The sequence below is a fragment of the Onychostoma macrolepis genome, chromosome 05 (genome assembly GCF_012432095.1).
Source record: "Onychostoma macrolepis isolate SWU-2019 chromosome 05, ASM1243209v1, whole genome shotgun sequence".
NCBI lineage: Eukaryota > Metazoa > Chordata > Actinopteri > Cypriniformes > Cyprinidae > Onychostoma > Onychostoma macrolepis.
The window spans coordinates 38,171,092-38,188,434 of NC_081159.1; the positions used below are offsets into that span (position 1 = coordinate 38,171,092).

Consider the following 17,343-nt stretch of genomic DNA (forward strand, 5'->3'; position numbering starts at 1 on the left):
ATATATATATATATATATATATATATATATATATATATATATATATATACAAACTTGCTACGTGTACTTGTTAGACAAAGTAAGGCATGGGGAAGGGGAAAGATTAAAGATATTGTGGCCACAAATTAAAAATTCAATTGCAAGACTTATTTGTTTAGTTATTTTAGTTAAACCAATTCGTTGTACTAATTCGCTCCTTAGTTTTAATTTAACAAGGGAACAAATTCATGAAACATGGCCACAAATTATGGGAACAAATTAACAAGCTGTGGGAACAAATTATTGATATCTATTTTTTCCACATGTCATGAGCAGGGCTCTGTAGTACACTGCATTTTACATGCACCGGTAATTCAGTTTCACTTTCCCTGAGTGTCAATTGCTTTGGAATTTTGGGAGAAAACATGAAGATAAGAGACAAAAGATGGGCTCTTTCCTGCTTGTGTCCCACTGCCCTCTCAAAGCTCAGAGTGGGATAAATGATAAAACATTCATTCTTGTGGGGAAACATACTTCAGCTTGACTTAGATATTACTTTGCATGTTAAAGGACTTTATATTGTTTTGATTTTAATGCACTTTTAAAGTCTGAATGACCTTAAAAGCATAATTTGTACATTGTAAATATATTACATTGCATACAGTCATGGCCAAAAATATCGGCACCCTTGGTAAATATGATCAAAGGCGGCTGTGAAAATTTATCTGCATTGTTAATCCTTTTGATCTTTAATTTTTTTTAAAATTCACAAAAATCTAACCTTTCATTGGATAATAAGAATTTAAAATGGGGGGGGAAATATCATTATGAAATAAATGTTTTTCTCAAATACACGTTGGACGCAATTATTGACACCCCTAGAAATTCTTATGAGTAAAATATCTCTGAAGTATATTCCCATTCATATTCATAATTTTGAGGGTGATTATGAACATGAAATTATCCAGCCATGGCTTCCTGTTTCACAGAAATATAAATAGGTGGGAAAACAAAGCCCAGAAAGAATATATTTCTGATGTGCAGCAAAAGATAATTGAGCTTCACAAATTAGTGAAGTGGCTTTAAGAAAAGAGCTAGAGCAGTGAAAATTCCCATTTCTACCATCAGGGCAATAATTAAGAATTTCCAATCAACATAAAATGTTACGAAACTGCCTGGAAGAGGCCATGTGTCTGTATCGTCCTAATGCACGGTGAGGAGGAGAGTTTGAGTGGCTAAAGTCTCTCCAAGGACCACAGCTGGAGAATTGCAGAAAATAGTTGAGTCTCGGGGTCAGAAAACCTTAAAAAAAAAAAAGTGTCAAACAGCACCTACATCACCACATGTTGTTTGGGAGGGTTTCAAGAAAAATTCTCCTAGCTCATCCAAAAACAAACTCCAGCATATTCAGTTATCAGACACGACTGGAACTTCAAATGGGACTGGCTTCTATGGTCAGATGAAACTAAAAACTGAGCTTTTTAGCAGCAAACACTCAAGATGGGTTTGGTGAACACAGGGATAAAAAGTACCCCATGTGTACAATGAAATATACTGCTGTATTTTTGATGTTGTGGGCCTATATTTCTGCTGGAGGTCCTGGACATCTTGTTTAGACACATAGCATCATGGATTCTATCAAATACCAACAGATAAAAAAAAATCAATAAGTGACTGACTCTGTTAGAAATCTTATAATGGGCCATGTTTGGATCTTCCAACCGTACAATAATCCAAACACAGTCCTCAAAAACAACACTAAAATGGGTCACTGAGCACAAAACCAAGCTTCTGCTGGCCATTCCAGTCCTCTGACCTGAACCCTGTAGAAAATGAGTGGAGTGAACTGAAGAGAAGAAGCACCAACATGGAGCTGGGAATCTAAAGGGTCTGGAGTGATTCTGGATGAAGGAATGGTCTCTGATCTCTTGTCAGGTGTTCTCTAACCTCATCAGGCATTATAGGAGAAAATTTAGAGCTGTTAAACTGGCAAAAAAAGTATTGAATAAAACGGTGCCGTTAATTGTGGCCAATGTGTATCAGAAAAAAACATTTATTTCATAATGACATTTCCCCCCATTTTAAATTCTTATTATCCAATGAAAGGTTAGATTTTTGTGAATTTTTTAAATAAAAGATCAAAAGGATTAACAATGCAGATTAATTTTCACAGCCTTCTTTGATCATATTTACCAAGGGTGCTGATATATTTGGCCATAACTGTGTGTGTATATATATATATATATATATATATATATACACACACACACATACATATACACACACACACACACTGTGCAAATAATCATCACCGTCAGTCCAAGTTGTAACTGTTATACATCAGTGATCAAAATGATAAATGATTCAGAACAAATGTAAAATGATTACCTGTACCAGTCCCTGTAGGGTCTCCTCCTTGAATCTGAAAATAACAAATAACATAAATATGCCACATATTTTAAGATAAAAAAGTAAAGGTAATTCAATAGCTTTAAATGGCTAGAAATCTAAAAAATCTAAAATCTAAAAAATCTAATATCTAAACTACTTCAATTACATCAATATAATGAATAAAATGTAATTTTATGAAAAATTTGTTTACCATGAAATTTCTAATAGAGCGGTGGAATATTGTGCCATCATAATATCCTTTCTTACACAGTTTAATAAAGTTTTCCCCAGCCTTGGGGACCTGCAAGGAATAAAACAAATATCATTTTTTTAATGTCAGGAAATGGGACTTATAAAAACTGTTTGTCATTATGATGACACTTGCATAGCAGCCCGCTACACTGAAGACAGGGTGAAGACATTTTGATTCATTTACAAATATATATCTTTGTTGTGGTTGTGGGACACAGGAGACCATACAAATCACATAAACTAAGCATTTCAGGACAAGCAATAACACTCTTTTGAAGATCTTACGACTCGAATCTACTAAATCTCTAGGAACTTTAAAATTGCAAATAGCTAAAAATAGTAAAAAATAAATAAATAAATGAATTAGAAATTACAAAAAATAAGAGCAAAAAACTATTTAGAATCATTAGGATTTTTGTTTTAATTGTGACAAACAAAACAAATCTCATTACTATAATGCAAGAAAAACAAAGATAAATTATTATTTTATTATTAAACATATAATAGTATTTATACATCATGGAAGAATTTATTGCACTAAATAAAAACTATGTCTGGACAGGATGATTATTATAGTACAGACAATGAGCTTAATTATTATGAAAATAATGCCACAATGCAAAAAATCTTAATGATCCCTTTTTTTGCTTATGATATTGGAGGTGAAATATATGGTATTTCTTGATGACATTCAATCAAAGGGAATTTAAACCCATCTCCAATTAAAATACTGCAAAACATTCACATTTATGAAACTGCAGCTTGCATCTTTTATTCATTCATGAATATTGCAAGAACTGTGTCCACTATAACTTCAGATGATGATTAAATTATTTTACTTAACATATATACAAGCCCTTCTCTCAAAGCCCTTGTGTGCTACCAAAAGGACCGGGCTATAAAGGTCAATAAACAATTGGGTTTGTTAGTAATACATCTGGCAGCTTTGAATGTATGAGTCTGCTAGGTCATTCAGGAAGTGAAAGGCTTGTTTATGTAAGATGTTGTTTAAAAAAACCAAAGCAAAAAGTTAAAGCAGTTGCTTCCTCTCCCTCTCTGTAAATGTTTATGTGCTTGTTTCTATGGCGATCAGACATCCCTCTCATCAAAAAAACCTCTGCGAGTCAATAAACTGATTTTGTGTTCAGGAAAGACATTGTGTGCCTTACTGGGAGATGCAGAAGCAAATTCCACATTAAACTTTTAGAAGTCACCTCGAGAAGAGGTCAAGCATGTCAGAACTTAAAAAAATATTCAGATTTCAATGTCACACACTCATGCATGAAAAGCACACAAAACACCTACAAAAATAAAGTTGTCAAGTAAGATCTCAATCATCTGCTCCATCTAGAACTGACAGTGTTACATAACTGTCCACAATGACATTCCAATCTAGATGCCATCATGTGCTGTAAACTGTAAATCCTGGACAAGAGGACATGTGTTTCTAGACAAATCAAAAAAAAAAAAAATTCATATTTTGCTTATATAAATGAAGACTATTTTAGGAGAATTTAATAATTTAGAACAGTTTTGCATTTACCTAAAAACTCTATTCTCATTATAGGAACACAAAATAAATATAGAAATTATTTTTATTTATTAACAATTATACATATTTTTATTATTACATTGAATAAATAAATAAATCCATAAAAAACATTATTTAAATTGTAAAGTGCTTATAAAGGCTAGGTACTGTCCGTTTCATTTTAAAGTCATTGTAATTACTGTATTTCTAACAATATTACAGTAAAAGATTTTTGCTTAAAATAGGCTTCATTTTATTTTGGCAAAATATATTTCTATTTTGCTCTACAGTGAGATATGAACATGATCTTGACATTTTTCTTGTCCTTTCATAAGATTTAGCCTTACAGTAAAAAAAAAAAAAAAGCTATTACTACTTTGTAAAAACTGCACCACAAATAGAATCATCACAAATGCAGGCAAACCACAGGAGGCAGGGAGTGGAGGAGAGGAAGAAAAAAGGCAGAGGGTAATTTTCTTATCAATGTGACCTCTCCTCTTTATCCTGATTTGACAAGCACACAGCCAATGAAAAGACACAAAAATAGCACCTAGTTACTAGGACTATGAAGCACATGAAATACCGTTTCTGTGTCCATTAGGCAGTGTTTACACACACACACACACACACACACACACACACACACACACACACACGCACACACTACTAGAGGATGCATTTTATACCTGTCTCTGCACACCTGGAACAGAACAAAGTGCTTCTGTTTTCACAATATTTCCCCTAAGTTTTAATTCAAAAATTTAAGGAATTTTCTCACCAAATGAAGTCTTTTGGCCTTGTAAAGGCCGTCTGCTTCTTTTGTGCACTGCATCAATTAAAGACTGAGCCAAATTGTTCATGAAAGTGATAAAATAGAGCTAAAACACAATAAACGTGATTTAAGCGTATGGAATCTTATGCATGTAATTAAAAAGTCAGTAAAGACAAAGCTCACCAATTTCCCTGCACTGCATTAAAGTGAAACTCTAAATGATAGATATAAAGAGATTGATGTGCAGCTTTGACCCAGGAGTGAGAGCCTGGCACACGCTCGCACATAAATAAGAACAGGGACCCTGCATCTGCTCAGCTGAGAAGAGAAAACTATGGGTAAGTTTTACCGCCAGCGCAAGGCCAGAACGAACACAATTTTTCAGAGGAAGTGTTTTATGGCAGGGATGATTTTACAAACTCAGTGGGATTACAGAGCACATCAAGGAACAGAAATGAGAAGAGAGAAAAAGCTTTAGAAAAAGACACAAAGAGAAAGAATCTGACATTAACAGCAAAAACTAACAGGCAACTATAACAGAGTAGAGTTAGAAAAACAAGACAACGTAAAAACGAGAAATAAACGGAAATAGAGTGAGTCAATCAATGTAGGTCAGCAGTTGCAGTGTGTCAGTGAGATTAAGCACTCTGAACGCATGAATTATACATTATGTACAGACAAGACAACCTTTAGACCACTACTCTCACACACACACACACACACACACACAGAGAGAGCAAGGACATTAAACATACACACCTCTACTCAATCCAGAAATATCTGGGGAGGTCTGTGTTTTTATAAGCTAGAGTGAGTTGGAGTTGAACTGTATATAAGCCGTATGTGAATTCACTGCACTGACCAACAGAAAGCTGCTTTGTTTGAAAGTGTGAGAGGTGCTTTATACATTACTACAATATTGACAATAAACTACGGACATTTTGTCTGACATTTTGTTTTGCTGTCATTACTCAAGTCTTCAGAAATCATACTGATTTGCTGCTCAAGAACCATTTCTTACTAATAACAGTTATGCCGCTAAATATTTTTGTGGAAACTGAAGCACTTTTTTCAGGATTCTTTGATGAATAGAAAACTCAAAAGAACAGCACTGACTTATAATATAAATATTTGTAACATTATAAGTGTCTTTACTGTAACTTTTGACCAATTTACTGCATCCTTGGTGAGTATTAATGTCTTTAAAACAATCTTACTGATCCCAAACTTTTTGAACGTTAATATAGTAAATAAATGAAAATATCTACCGGTTGTCAAACTTTGTGAAACATGTTTACTGTTGATATATTACACTGTAGTTAATCTGCTTGAGCACCTGTGTGAACTTGATTGGAACTGATTCACCGTAAGACCAGCGGGTTAAAAATAATTGAAAAAGAGGCACATAAATGTGAAGTTACTTTTGAGAAAAGCTCTAGCAGCAACTGTTTGCAGATGCCACTTGCTTTGATGTTTTGTTCTAATGCAATGAAAGCATGACTTAAGTGTACAAAAGTGGACCACGGTCAGATCCGGCCTTGATCTGAAACTGTGACAGTAAACAAAGAGTCTAACAGAGCCAGAAAAATCACATGTAAATAATGAGCCCATGTGAAGACAAGAAATGTTTATAGAACAACTTTAAAAAGTTTAAATCCACCAACACATACACCCAACTGAGGTTTGTGCTAGTGTTCACGTTACCTTATCACAGTGCAACTCCACATTCAGGTCTCCTTTGTTTGTATGCAGGCGGACATAGCCTTTCTTCTTGACATACTGGAAGCGAACGGCATCGTCGGAAATAGCATCTGAAATCACAAGGCAAATATTTTCATTCTTTACATTCATGAATGACTCTGCTGACAACATTTTTGTATCATAACTGCCTAATACTAGTCTGAAAGAGAATGAAGAAGTATGTGAGACCGATTTGACAGTTGCCAGATGGTTTCCTGAGGTATACTGAAGCCAGATTCATTCTAAATGAGAATAAAATACGAACCAGCTCTAATACTTGCCAGGAGTTTCAGGTATTGCAATGATGCAATGTTATGAAATGCATTCAACTTCTTCCCAGCATAAACAAAAAGGGAAATGGGTGTCATTTGTTGTGTGCATCAGCAGTCTTGGTGACATTTACATTTGCACTTTTGGCAGATGTGTTAACCCAGAGCAACTAAAACTAAAAAGCAACTGCATTCAAGACATGTAGGCAGTAAAGGAATGGTTTACCCAAAAACGCAAATTTGCTTAAAATGTACTCACCTTAAAACATCTTAATGACGGATTTGTTTCTTACAAACATGCAGCTTTTCACTTCACAAGATGTTAACTGATAGACTGGAAAGGTGTGGATTACTTGTAGATTACTGTGTTTTAATCAGCTGTTTGGACTTTTATTCTGACGGCACCCATTCACTGCAGAGGATCCATTGGTGAGCAAGTGATGTAATGCTAAATTTCTCCAAATTTACATTTAAGTGTGTGTAAATATTCAGCAAATTTTCATTTTTGGGTGAACTCTTCCTTTAATTAAGCCAATGAGAATCGGTAGTGTGAACTTGGAGAAGGAACCCTGAGAAGACTAATGTCAAGGCTGTGACTGATTAATACCAACCTAGCCCCATGGACCGTCTGATGCATATTTCTCAAAAAAGTGGCAAGAATTGGCTAAAACTGTCAGTTGGCTGATTTGTTTGGTATGAGAAAGCAGGGAAGCATTTCATTCATAACTCCATTACCTGCTTCATGGGTGGTGGCTGGAGCCATAGCTGTAGATGTGAAGGAGGCAGACACTCTTCCAGTGGAATAGTGAGCCTGGAGGAAGAAAGACAGACACGGTTTACAGATAAGACAAAATAAGCTCTAACACCCACATCCAAAACAACTAAAGGATCTTCACATGCATGATATCACTCAAACACCTCCTAATGTGTCTATCACACTTAATAATAGTGTTTTATCACCCATTCATTGTGAAGACAGGTGGATATGTTTAATTGATTCCTGTGGGGCAATTCAGGTGTGTCTGTATGCAGAGGTTTCTTCTCAACAGGTGTGTGTTCCAAGCTGACATGCTGATCTTAAACGAATAGTGAAAGAAACAGGCTTTTCTTTACCATTTTAACATCCATTTTCAATATTCAATGGAACTAATCTAAAGTAATAAACTACACAAACATTCAAAAGTTCAGGGCCGGTAAGACTTTTTCATGTTTTGTTTTTTTTAACATGTCTCTTATGCTCACCAAGGCTGTATTTCAATTTGAATATATGATGAATAAATAAGTCAAATTAAGGTATTTCTTTCTGTAACAAATAACATACATATATAAGTATTAAAAATGGTTATTTATTTATTTAGCTTGCTTAAATTTTGGGCTTAAAATGGACAGTTATCTTTAGGATATTATAGTTATCTTAGTATGGTGTAGAAATAGCAAAGCTAATTCAGTAGGAGAGTGGGCATGGATGCCAGTCTATTTCAGCGTCACAATGCCAATCCAGCACAGCTAGGGCTGAAATAGACTGGCATTCATGCTAAAAGTCGAGCCAATTACATTCAATGCCTGCACTGTGAATAGGCTGAGCAAGCAAAGCTAATATAGCTGAAAGCACAGGGGCAGACACACTTCAACCTGGGCTAAAAGAAGACTTGAGACACGGCCAGAGATGCACTTAAAACCATCGCAGAGTAAGTATGGGGGAAAAAAATTCTCACGGTTTAGATATCAGGTATCTATCTGTTGTCATTTTCCCAGGAAGTGAGCAACTGGTGTGTTAATTTTAGATCATTAATACAAAAATGCAAAAAATTGACATGACATTCAGAAGAAATTGTGATTCTTGCTGTGAGTGTACGTGGTCGGTTTAGGATCCTGTGAGGTGTTTTCTTCTGCTCCAGTTGCTGTGTGATGGTGGTAGAGTCTGAGAGGCAAATCACCTCATAATGCACAGACACTTCAACATACACGCACACACAGACACAGCAAGATACTTCACTGTGACCCAAACAGCACTGCACAGAACTGCTTTATCTGGCCTTTATAACACCTCGCAGGAGACCCCATTAGCACCCATTATTACACTACTGAAGGTCTGAGGTTTGTAAGGCTTTTAACGTTTTTTTATGTCTTACACTCACAAAGGAGTAAAAATAGGAGTATTTTAAAATATTACAATTTAAAATATCTCTTTACTAATTTCATATAGTTTAGAATTGAATTTTTTCCTGTGATAGCAAAGCTGAATTTTTAGCATCATTACAGTCTTCTATTATTCTAATATACTGATTTGAAGAAACAATTCTTATGATTGTTAATGTTGAAAACAGTTGTGCTGCTTAAATAGTTTTTATATGATTCTTAGAAAATACAAAGTTCAAAAAGAACAGCATTTTTAAATAGAAATCGTCTGTAACAAATTATTTTTACTGTCATTTTGATCAATTTAATACTTCCTTGTTGAATACAAGTATTAATCAAGTTTTCCTGAACCACAAACAGCTGTAATTTACTTTAAATTACATTTTGGTTATGTCCACCTTTTAGAATTAAACATGTTGTTTTTGCTACGGTTACGATTTCTATATACAGGTTAGTTTTGATATGAGTGGAAAACATTTTCATTTTCATCTGAGTGATAAATAATTTTGGTACTGTGTGAAGTCACCATGTGACATCCAATTTCAAATCTAGATTGTGAAGCACAACCAGTTCAAAAAAAGTATTAAGAGTCTGTGTTTCTCATGATATATAACCACTTCAAAACGACGACAGACAGAAAAGAAAAATGAATCAACGAAGACAAAGAGGAGAGAGAAGACTCTGCTACTGACTACAGCTAGAAAAGCAATATCTTAAAACACTCACAGCATTGAGCTTGTCTGTTTTTTTGGCTTCTGGCTCTTTCATAGTGGAGGCCAACAGCGCATCTCCTTTATAGTCTCTGTAGAGCTCTGCTAGCGTTTCTCGCGTCTCCATGTTTGTGCTTTTCAGATGGTATGATGGATCCAGCTTGGCTTTCTCCTCATCTGTAGGGGATAAAAATGGAGCTCATAAAAGTGACATCTTCACAACATAACACAACAGTCACAAAAACTTGGTTACCTTGCATATGATGTATATGTTAAAAATGCTGTTATTTTGAACTTTCTATTCCATTTACATTTAGTCATTTGGTAGACACTCTTATCCAAAGCGACAAATGAGGACAACAGAAGCAATCAAAACCAACAAAAGAGCTACAATACGCAAGTCATTTCTCAAAAATAAGAAATCATGGTTTCCACAAACATATTAAACAGCACAACCATTTTCAACACTGATACTACTAAGAAATGTTGTGCAGCAAATCAGCATATTAGAATGATTTATGAAGGATCATGTGACAATTAAGACTGCAAAACCGGCTGCTGAAATTCAGCTTTGCATCACAGAAATAAATAAAGTTATTTTTTATTGTATTGTTTTAATGTTTATTGTATTTTTGAGCAAATAAATGCAGCCTTGATCATAAGAGTTGTCTTAAGCTTAAATGTAAACAAGTAGGCATTATAATGTATTATAACTGTGGTTGCAATTATTTATATTTTCATTATAAATATCATTTTAATGTACAAAGAACATTATAATGCATTATATGGGATTCAAGAGCTTTTCAGTGTTTTTCGAGATTAAAATGTTGAAGTTCCCATCATGAGATCTGCTGTAACAGCAGTGCCGGCAGTGTTGCGGTACTGTCAGTAATATGGATCTCTCCAGCTAATTTAAGACTGGCAGGTCAGTGACTACCGTCTACAGTGATATACACACACAGCCATCTTGCATTCCTGTCATGATGGTTATTTTTATGGCCTTTTGAGTATGCCATGTTCAGGCCTTCCACTGAATTCACATCATTTGGCAAACACACTTCTTTCATTAATTCATTATGCACTGTGAGTCCTCAGCGAATTGCATAGAGTTCTACCTCGTTAACCAGTTAATTTCCTAAAATCATCACAGATGGGCTAATGCTAGTAATATGGCTACATAATAAAATTTAAGAAATGGAGACTGTAATGTGAAAATAGCACACCTGAGCCTGGAGCTAAATGATTCAACTCTCACAGGTAAAGTCTAATTGACTGACAGGCAGAGCATGACGGGAAAATAGGAGCCAAAAGCTCTGACTAGAGCTTACATTCAATCCATACTACCAAATAAATTTAATAAACAATGTAAAAATCCAATTGTTCCTATAAAAAGACATTATTACTAAAGTCCAATTGATGAACCACTCTTTTGAAACTTTTTTTTCAATGATTTTTGCAATCTGTTGCATCGTGGAACACAGTGTGCTCTGTTGTAGACCACACATTAGTGTTAACTTTAGTATTATTTATTTACTAATAAAACTATTACAGTATATATTATTTTATAATTAGCTTTATTTATTTATTGTAATAATATTTTTAAGTTGTTAAAACCATTTTAGCATTTAATTCATTTAAGTTTTAGTAATTTTGTTATGAATTTTTGTAATTTTTCTTTATTAGTGTTAGTTTTTTTCATATTTTTATTCGGCTTTCATTTATTTTATTTCAGTTTTAGTGTTAGTCATTTTAGCACTTCAGCGTATTTATTTTCAATTAGATCTGAAGTCAACAGTTCAAATTTTCATTTAGGTTTTTCATTTAATAATTCTATTTTATTTCAGATTTATTTAAATTAACAAAAATTATTTTTTATAATTTTAGTTAACAATAAGACACTGCTGCACACAAAATTTGCACATACAGTAAATCACACTATAAGTAAGAGTAGTATGCTCTTCTCAAAATAGCGAGACCTTTGCTGAAACGAACTGAACTCACCAGGGTCAAGGACTTTCATATTGTTTTTCACATGGAAGAAGTTGGAGACATTGAATTTATCCAGATTTGTGGGATCCTGTGATATAAAAGGACAAAATGAGATGTTATATGACAACTCCAGATTTGCTGACAAACTATGCAGGGATCAAATATGCACTCATCACAGGACTGCACAATTGTTATAAAACTGCTCGTATCATATTTTTTCCTAAACAGAAAGACAAGTAAACACTCTGTAATGAATTTGTTTTGGCAGAGTTTTATCAGTTTAGTGGAAATGTTGCTGGCTGGACAGTTTGAGGGCTCGCCTGCTGCAACACACTCACACACAAACAAAAGAGAGTTCAGGACCTTCTCATCTCTCTCTCTCTCTCTTCCACACTTTGAGTGACCCACCGTAGTATCCGTTCCAAATAGGTCAGACAGTGAAACTGTACCACAGCCCATTTCAGTCCTGCTATTTCAGCTAAACTCCCACTCAACCAGCTCTCTCTTTACAAATATTCCCCCCCATCAATCCTTTTAAAACTCCCCCAGCTTTCCCACCCAACATGGCACCCAAAATAACCTGTGTCTGTCTGGAAACCCTGCCGCCTGTCACCTCCCCGACCTGCCCTTCCTCGAGCTCCATGGATAGACACGTCCAAAGCTCCCACTCTGAGCCATACTGCCTAATCTCACCCGAAAATAACTCCAAGTCCATTTCTATTTCTCCAAACACCCCCCATAACACCCATCAACTCTCTCCCTGACCCAAAATAAACCATGCAAGGACAGCATGGCTTGGCTTGCTTTCTATGAATACAGGACACTGCAGGTCACATGCGCGCACACACACACACACACACACAGAAAACACTGATTCAGCTTACAGTGTCTTTCACACATGCCCACGTTTCCTTCTCTGAAGGAAGACATACCATAGACTTATGTACTTACATAAGGGCTGTCATATTATACTTTTAACAACAGATTCTGTATTCCCATATTATTGCATAAAAATGCGCAGGAAACGCAAACATAAAACACAACACTACCCTTCAAAAGTTTGAAAAAAGTCTTTTAAGCTCACCAAAGTGCATTTATGTGACCAACAATACAGTAAAAAGAACAATAATGTGTAATATTATTACAATTTTAATATATTTTAAATGCAATTCATTCCTGGTGGCAAAACTGTATTTTCATCAGTCATCAGTCATCAGTGTCACATGATCCTCCAGATATCATTCAGATATGCTGATTTGATGCTCAAGAAACATTTGAGACTAAAACAGCTGAAAACTTGTGCTGCTTAATATTTTTGTGTAAACAGAAAGAAAAGAAAACATCATTTGTTTGAAATTTAAAACAATATACATTTTATAAGATTATCCATTTTTATTTAAAACAATTTTTTTTTACAGTACTGTATATGACCTACTGCACAAATCCTAGTGCCATGCATAGATTTGTATATAGTAATTTACATAAGTTACATGAGATCTTTTATTATTAACACTCAAATGGATTTACAGCGAGGCTTAACACAACTTTAGACAGTCGCCACACGCTGCTGTACTGTTTAATCCCATCTATTCATAAACATGCTGTGTTTGATTCATAAACTATGTCGTTCCTCAACGAGTGCTTGATTGCAGTCTTCATTTTAAGTGACAAATCAAAACACTCTCACAATGTGAAGGTTTTAAAGGTATCTTCGGGGATGAAGCTATGTGGATGGCATGCTATCAATTACCAAAGACAACAACTTAGCCTTGATTTTTATTTTCACATAATGACAGACTTGTTTGCAGTTATATACGTTTCAAAGCACATTTGTGCAAGTTTGTATTATTTTTGTTAAAGGGTTTATATTAATTTTACCTTATCAAAAATTATTTCAGCTTTAAATCCCTCCAAACATCCATTAGTGTTCAGACGCTAGAAGCTACAAGTACATTTTTCTGTTTAGTTTTTGGTATCCTTGTTACCAGGTTTACAGGCTTTATGGGGACATTAGTCATGAAAAGGGGTTTAAATATTAATTTAAAAATACAAATCATATGTTAACATGTGGCTCTTTTGAAACGGTGTGCATTTTAACATTTATCCTGATGAAATGACTGTGGGATCAATGTTGTTATAGTTAACTAAATACTGTTAAAAATCGTTTGCGGTGACTGAAATGAAGAAAAATAAAACATTAAATATATAAAAAAGTTACATTTAAAAAAACTTTAAATAAAATTAGAAATGTTGATTTGGCAACTAACTGAAATAAGTATAAGTACTAAAATTATATATATATATATATATATATAAAAACAAATGTTTAAAAAAAACTATATAAATATGAAAAAGAAAAAAAATGACTAAAGCTCATACAATTTAAATTAAAATGAAAACCTTAAATATAGAAAATTCTAATTCTAATTCAAAATATGAATAAACACCATAAAAGCTGAGACGATATTTATTATTGTGGCATGCAAATGATTCCCCCTCTGACTGTCTGTCAATCATCAGAATCAGCCTGACTGTCCGTGTCTAGATTGTACATTAAACTTGCCATTTCATAACACTGTAATCACACAAAAAGCACAGGTTTTGACACAGCCATATACAAACTTCAAACTAACTGGCCAACTGTTGTCTGAAACGTGTTGCTTGATTCTAATTTCTTGTGTATAGAAAACCTGTATGAAATCACAGCCATGCTGACATAACACCCTCACTTAATCATACTCAACAGTCATAAACACACACTGTCTGTGCCTGTCACCTGTAGCGTGATGAGATCCTGGCGAGTGAATGGTTCGTCTGTCAACAGGTCTTTATAACTCTTTGTCTTGATGTTGAGCTGTTCCACTGCCTAAACAAAACACACATCCACAGAATATTGACTATTCATGTACACATTTATATAGTTTAAAGAAGGTTAACACATCAATAATAAATTATTGATATCAGCATGATATTAAAGGGGGCATGAACCACCGGATTTGCCTTGCTCTTTAGTGTAGACCTACATTTTCCACCATGCATGGGAACTGAACAGCAAAAATGTGTAATTCAAAAATCATGGATGTGATGTCAACTGCATTAATTACTTAAATTTCATTATATGGATCCAGAAGACTTGCAATATAGTGCATGAGTCATATGGACTACTTTTATGATTCAATTTTAGAGTTTGATCTTCAGTGGTCACTGTTTTTGATTGAATAGAAAAGAGCAACATGAAAAAAAAAAATGGAAAAAAAGATCCCTTTGTGCTCCATGAAAGTGCTCTGTGCACTGTTTAATTTTAAACATAAAATGGGTATTTAAAAAAAGCCATGAAAAACTGAATTATGACTGTTTTGGGTGCAAGAAACCTTGAATAACATTATAAGTGGACTCCAGGGAGAAAGAAATGGTCCCATATAAGAAGACCCTTGAAATATTTAGGATGTAGTGTGTTTTACCTCATAAGAGAAAACATTTCCTGTCACTTTGTTGGCAACGATGTGGGAGTTGTTTGTGAACACTGTGTAGAGCACAGGACAGTGGTACTTCCCTAAAGTACAGGAGAGAAAGACAGAATATACACTGTAGAGGACTTCAATCCATTATCTCTTGTCATTAGCACATATTGTTGTTGACGCAAGCCAGGTAAGAGGATCACGAGCACACACGTACACACGTACACACACACACACACACACACACACACAAACATATTTACCTTCATTGTTTTTGCTGATGTTAAGCTTGATGAGGGATTTAGCCTCAAGCTTCTACAGAAAGAGAAAGAAACAGGATAGTGACTATACCTGTCAGACTTTGGCTTTCTGACACACCTTTATTTCAAATATAATGTCATAACACCGTGTTAATGTCTGATTGTGTTTAATTATTTAGCATGAATTTGCTGATTCATACAGCACATGTTTGGGCAATGATGAAACAAGACCCTATCTGAATAGCACTCATTTTAAACACATCATGCAACGCTGTGGCTAGTATGGCTTTAACCATATTAACAAGTAAACTCCTGTCTCTAATGACAGTTAGATGAGAGGAGCAAAAAAAGAATTATATGATTGCGTAAAGTACTACTTAGTGCTTGCCGGTTTATTTTTTAACATACTGTATATTAAAACTGTGACTCATAAATAACAATATTTAAAGGTGATGTACACTATTGTTCAAAAAATTCAGGGTAAGTTTGAAATCATGCTTTCATTGAAAACACAATATATTGACCAAAAGTGACAACTCAAACATTTTTAATATTACAAAACAATTCTATTTCAAATAAGAACTGTTCCTTTTTTATTGGTTTTATACTTGGTGACAGAGGACTGCCTGCACAATACATTTAAACTGACCACACTGTGATCCAGTGACACACTGATTCAGACTGTATAAGAAACAGCTCTTCAACTCCCAGGATTATTTCTCTTTAAGCCTCTCCCTCCCTGATAAAGACAGAAGCTGGGCATCTGACTGCTAGACTCTGCCTCAGACTACAGACTGTTTGCGGACCTCCTGATGGATACTGAACACCAAAATTGTAGGAACTATTCAAAATCACCAACTGCAACCTGACTGGCTGAGTGGATTTTATCCATTAGAATTTGATTGGTCAATTGGCTTGATAATATTGGCTAATATTATTTTTTCCCTACCCACACAGTCTTACTTATGTTAAATCAGCAGAGGAGTTACAGAAATGCATTATATTTTGATAAATGATGATGAATCTCATGCATTCGTGAATTTTGCACAGTAAAGTGTCTTTATTAGGAAAATAGATTAAATTGTGACTTTGTGTCCTTAAGAATGCTTAGCTATGCATTTCCTGAAAGAACACTGTGCTGCATTCATCTGATGCACTGCATCGTCATATTAATTATTATTAATTATTCATCTTATTTGTTTTTAATTACATATCAAATCAATTGTAATTTTTATTGTAAACTTTATTTATTAAGCTTCTGTTATGATTATTTCTAAATATTTTGTGTGCAAAGCACTTTGAATTACACTTTGAACCTGGGGGCTTGTGAGAGAACTGCAGGGGGTTTGAAAGTTGATGAAGATAATAAAACTTCAATTTAAATAAATAAACAGGGCTGCAATAGTAAAAATAAAAAAAAAATTTAATACTCAGAATTTTAAACATCAGTTCACAATAACACTGATGACGCTTAGTGTGATTATCAAATTAAAGGCTGTCAAATAACTGTTTAATTAAATAACAGTCTGATGTTCTGCATGTTTCAAAGTCAAATTAAGATATAAATACCAGTACTGTAAAAATTATTATAATTAATTTCAAATAACAATACATTCGTTAGATGAAAACTGTGATGCTTTGCAAGCACAACTAATAATAATTATTATTATTATTCAAATTGATTGGTTTCTCAAAACAAAAAGATGTTTGAGTTCACATTAAAGTCCAGCTACAAAGTCAAAATTATAGACTTACTAAAAAAAGGTTGACATTTTGGATTTACTTGCATGTCACATGACCATAAACTGACATCAGAGATCTGTGAATATGCGAATGTGTCATTAAATTACTGA

At 34.3% G+C, this 17,343-nt stretch overlaps 1 protein-coding gene across 1 annotated transcript in view; it reads right to left on the bottom strand.

Annotated features, from left to right (window-relative positions):
- The window catches only part of ppil2 (peptidylprolyl isomerase (cyclophilin)-like 2), a 35,138-nt gene that overhangs the window by 13,212 nt on the left and 4,583 nt on the right, over positions 1-17,343 (bottom strand). The window contains exons 6-14 of the mRNA XM_058776793.1: positions 15,494-15,545; positions 15,234-15,325; positions 14,549-14,638; positions 11,785-11,860; positions 9,800-9,960; positions 7,670-7,745; positions 6,630-6,736; positions 2,582-2,671; positions 2,368-2,401 (exon numbers count right to left, since the gene is read on the bottom strand). Of these exons, the coding sequence (XP_058632776.1) occupies positions 2,368-2,401; positions 2,582-2,671; positions 6,630-6,736; positions 7,670-7,745; positions 9,800-9,960; positions 11,785-11,860; positions 14,549-14,638; positions 15,234-15,325; positions 15,494-15,545 (778 nt within the window). The remainder of the gene's footprint in view (positions 1-2,367; positions 2,402-2,581; positions 2,672-6,629; positions 6,737-7,669; positions 7,746-9,799; positions 9,961-11,784; positions 11,861-14,548; positions 14,639-15,233; positions 15,326-15,493; positions 15,546-17,343) is intronic.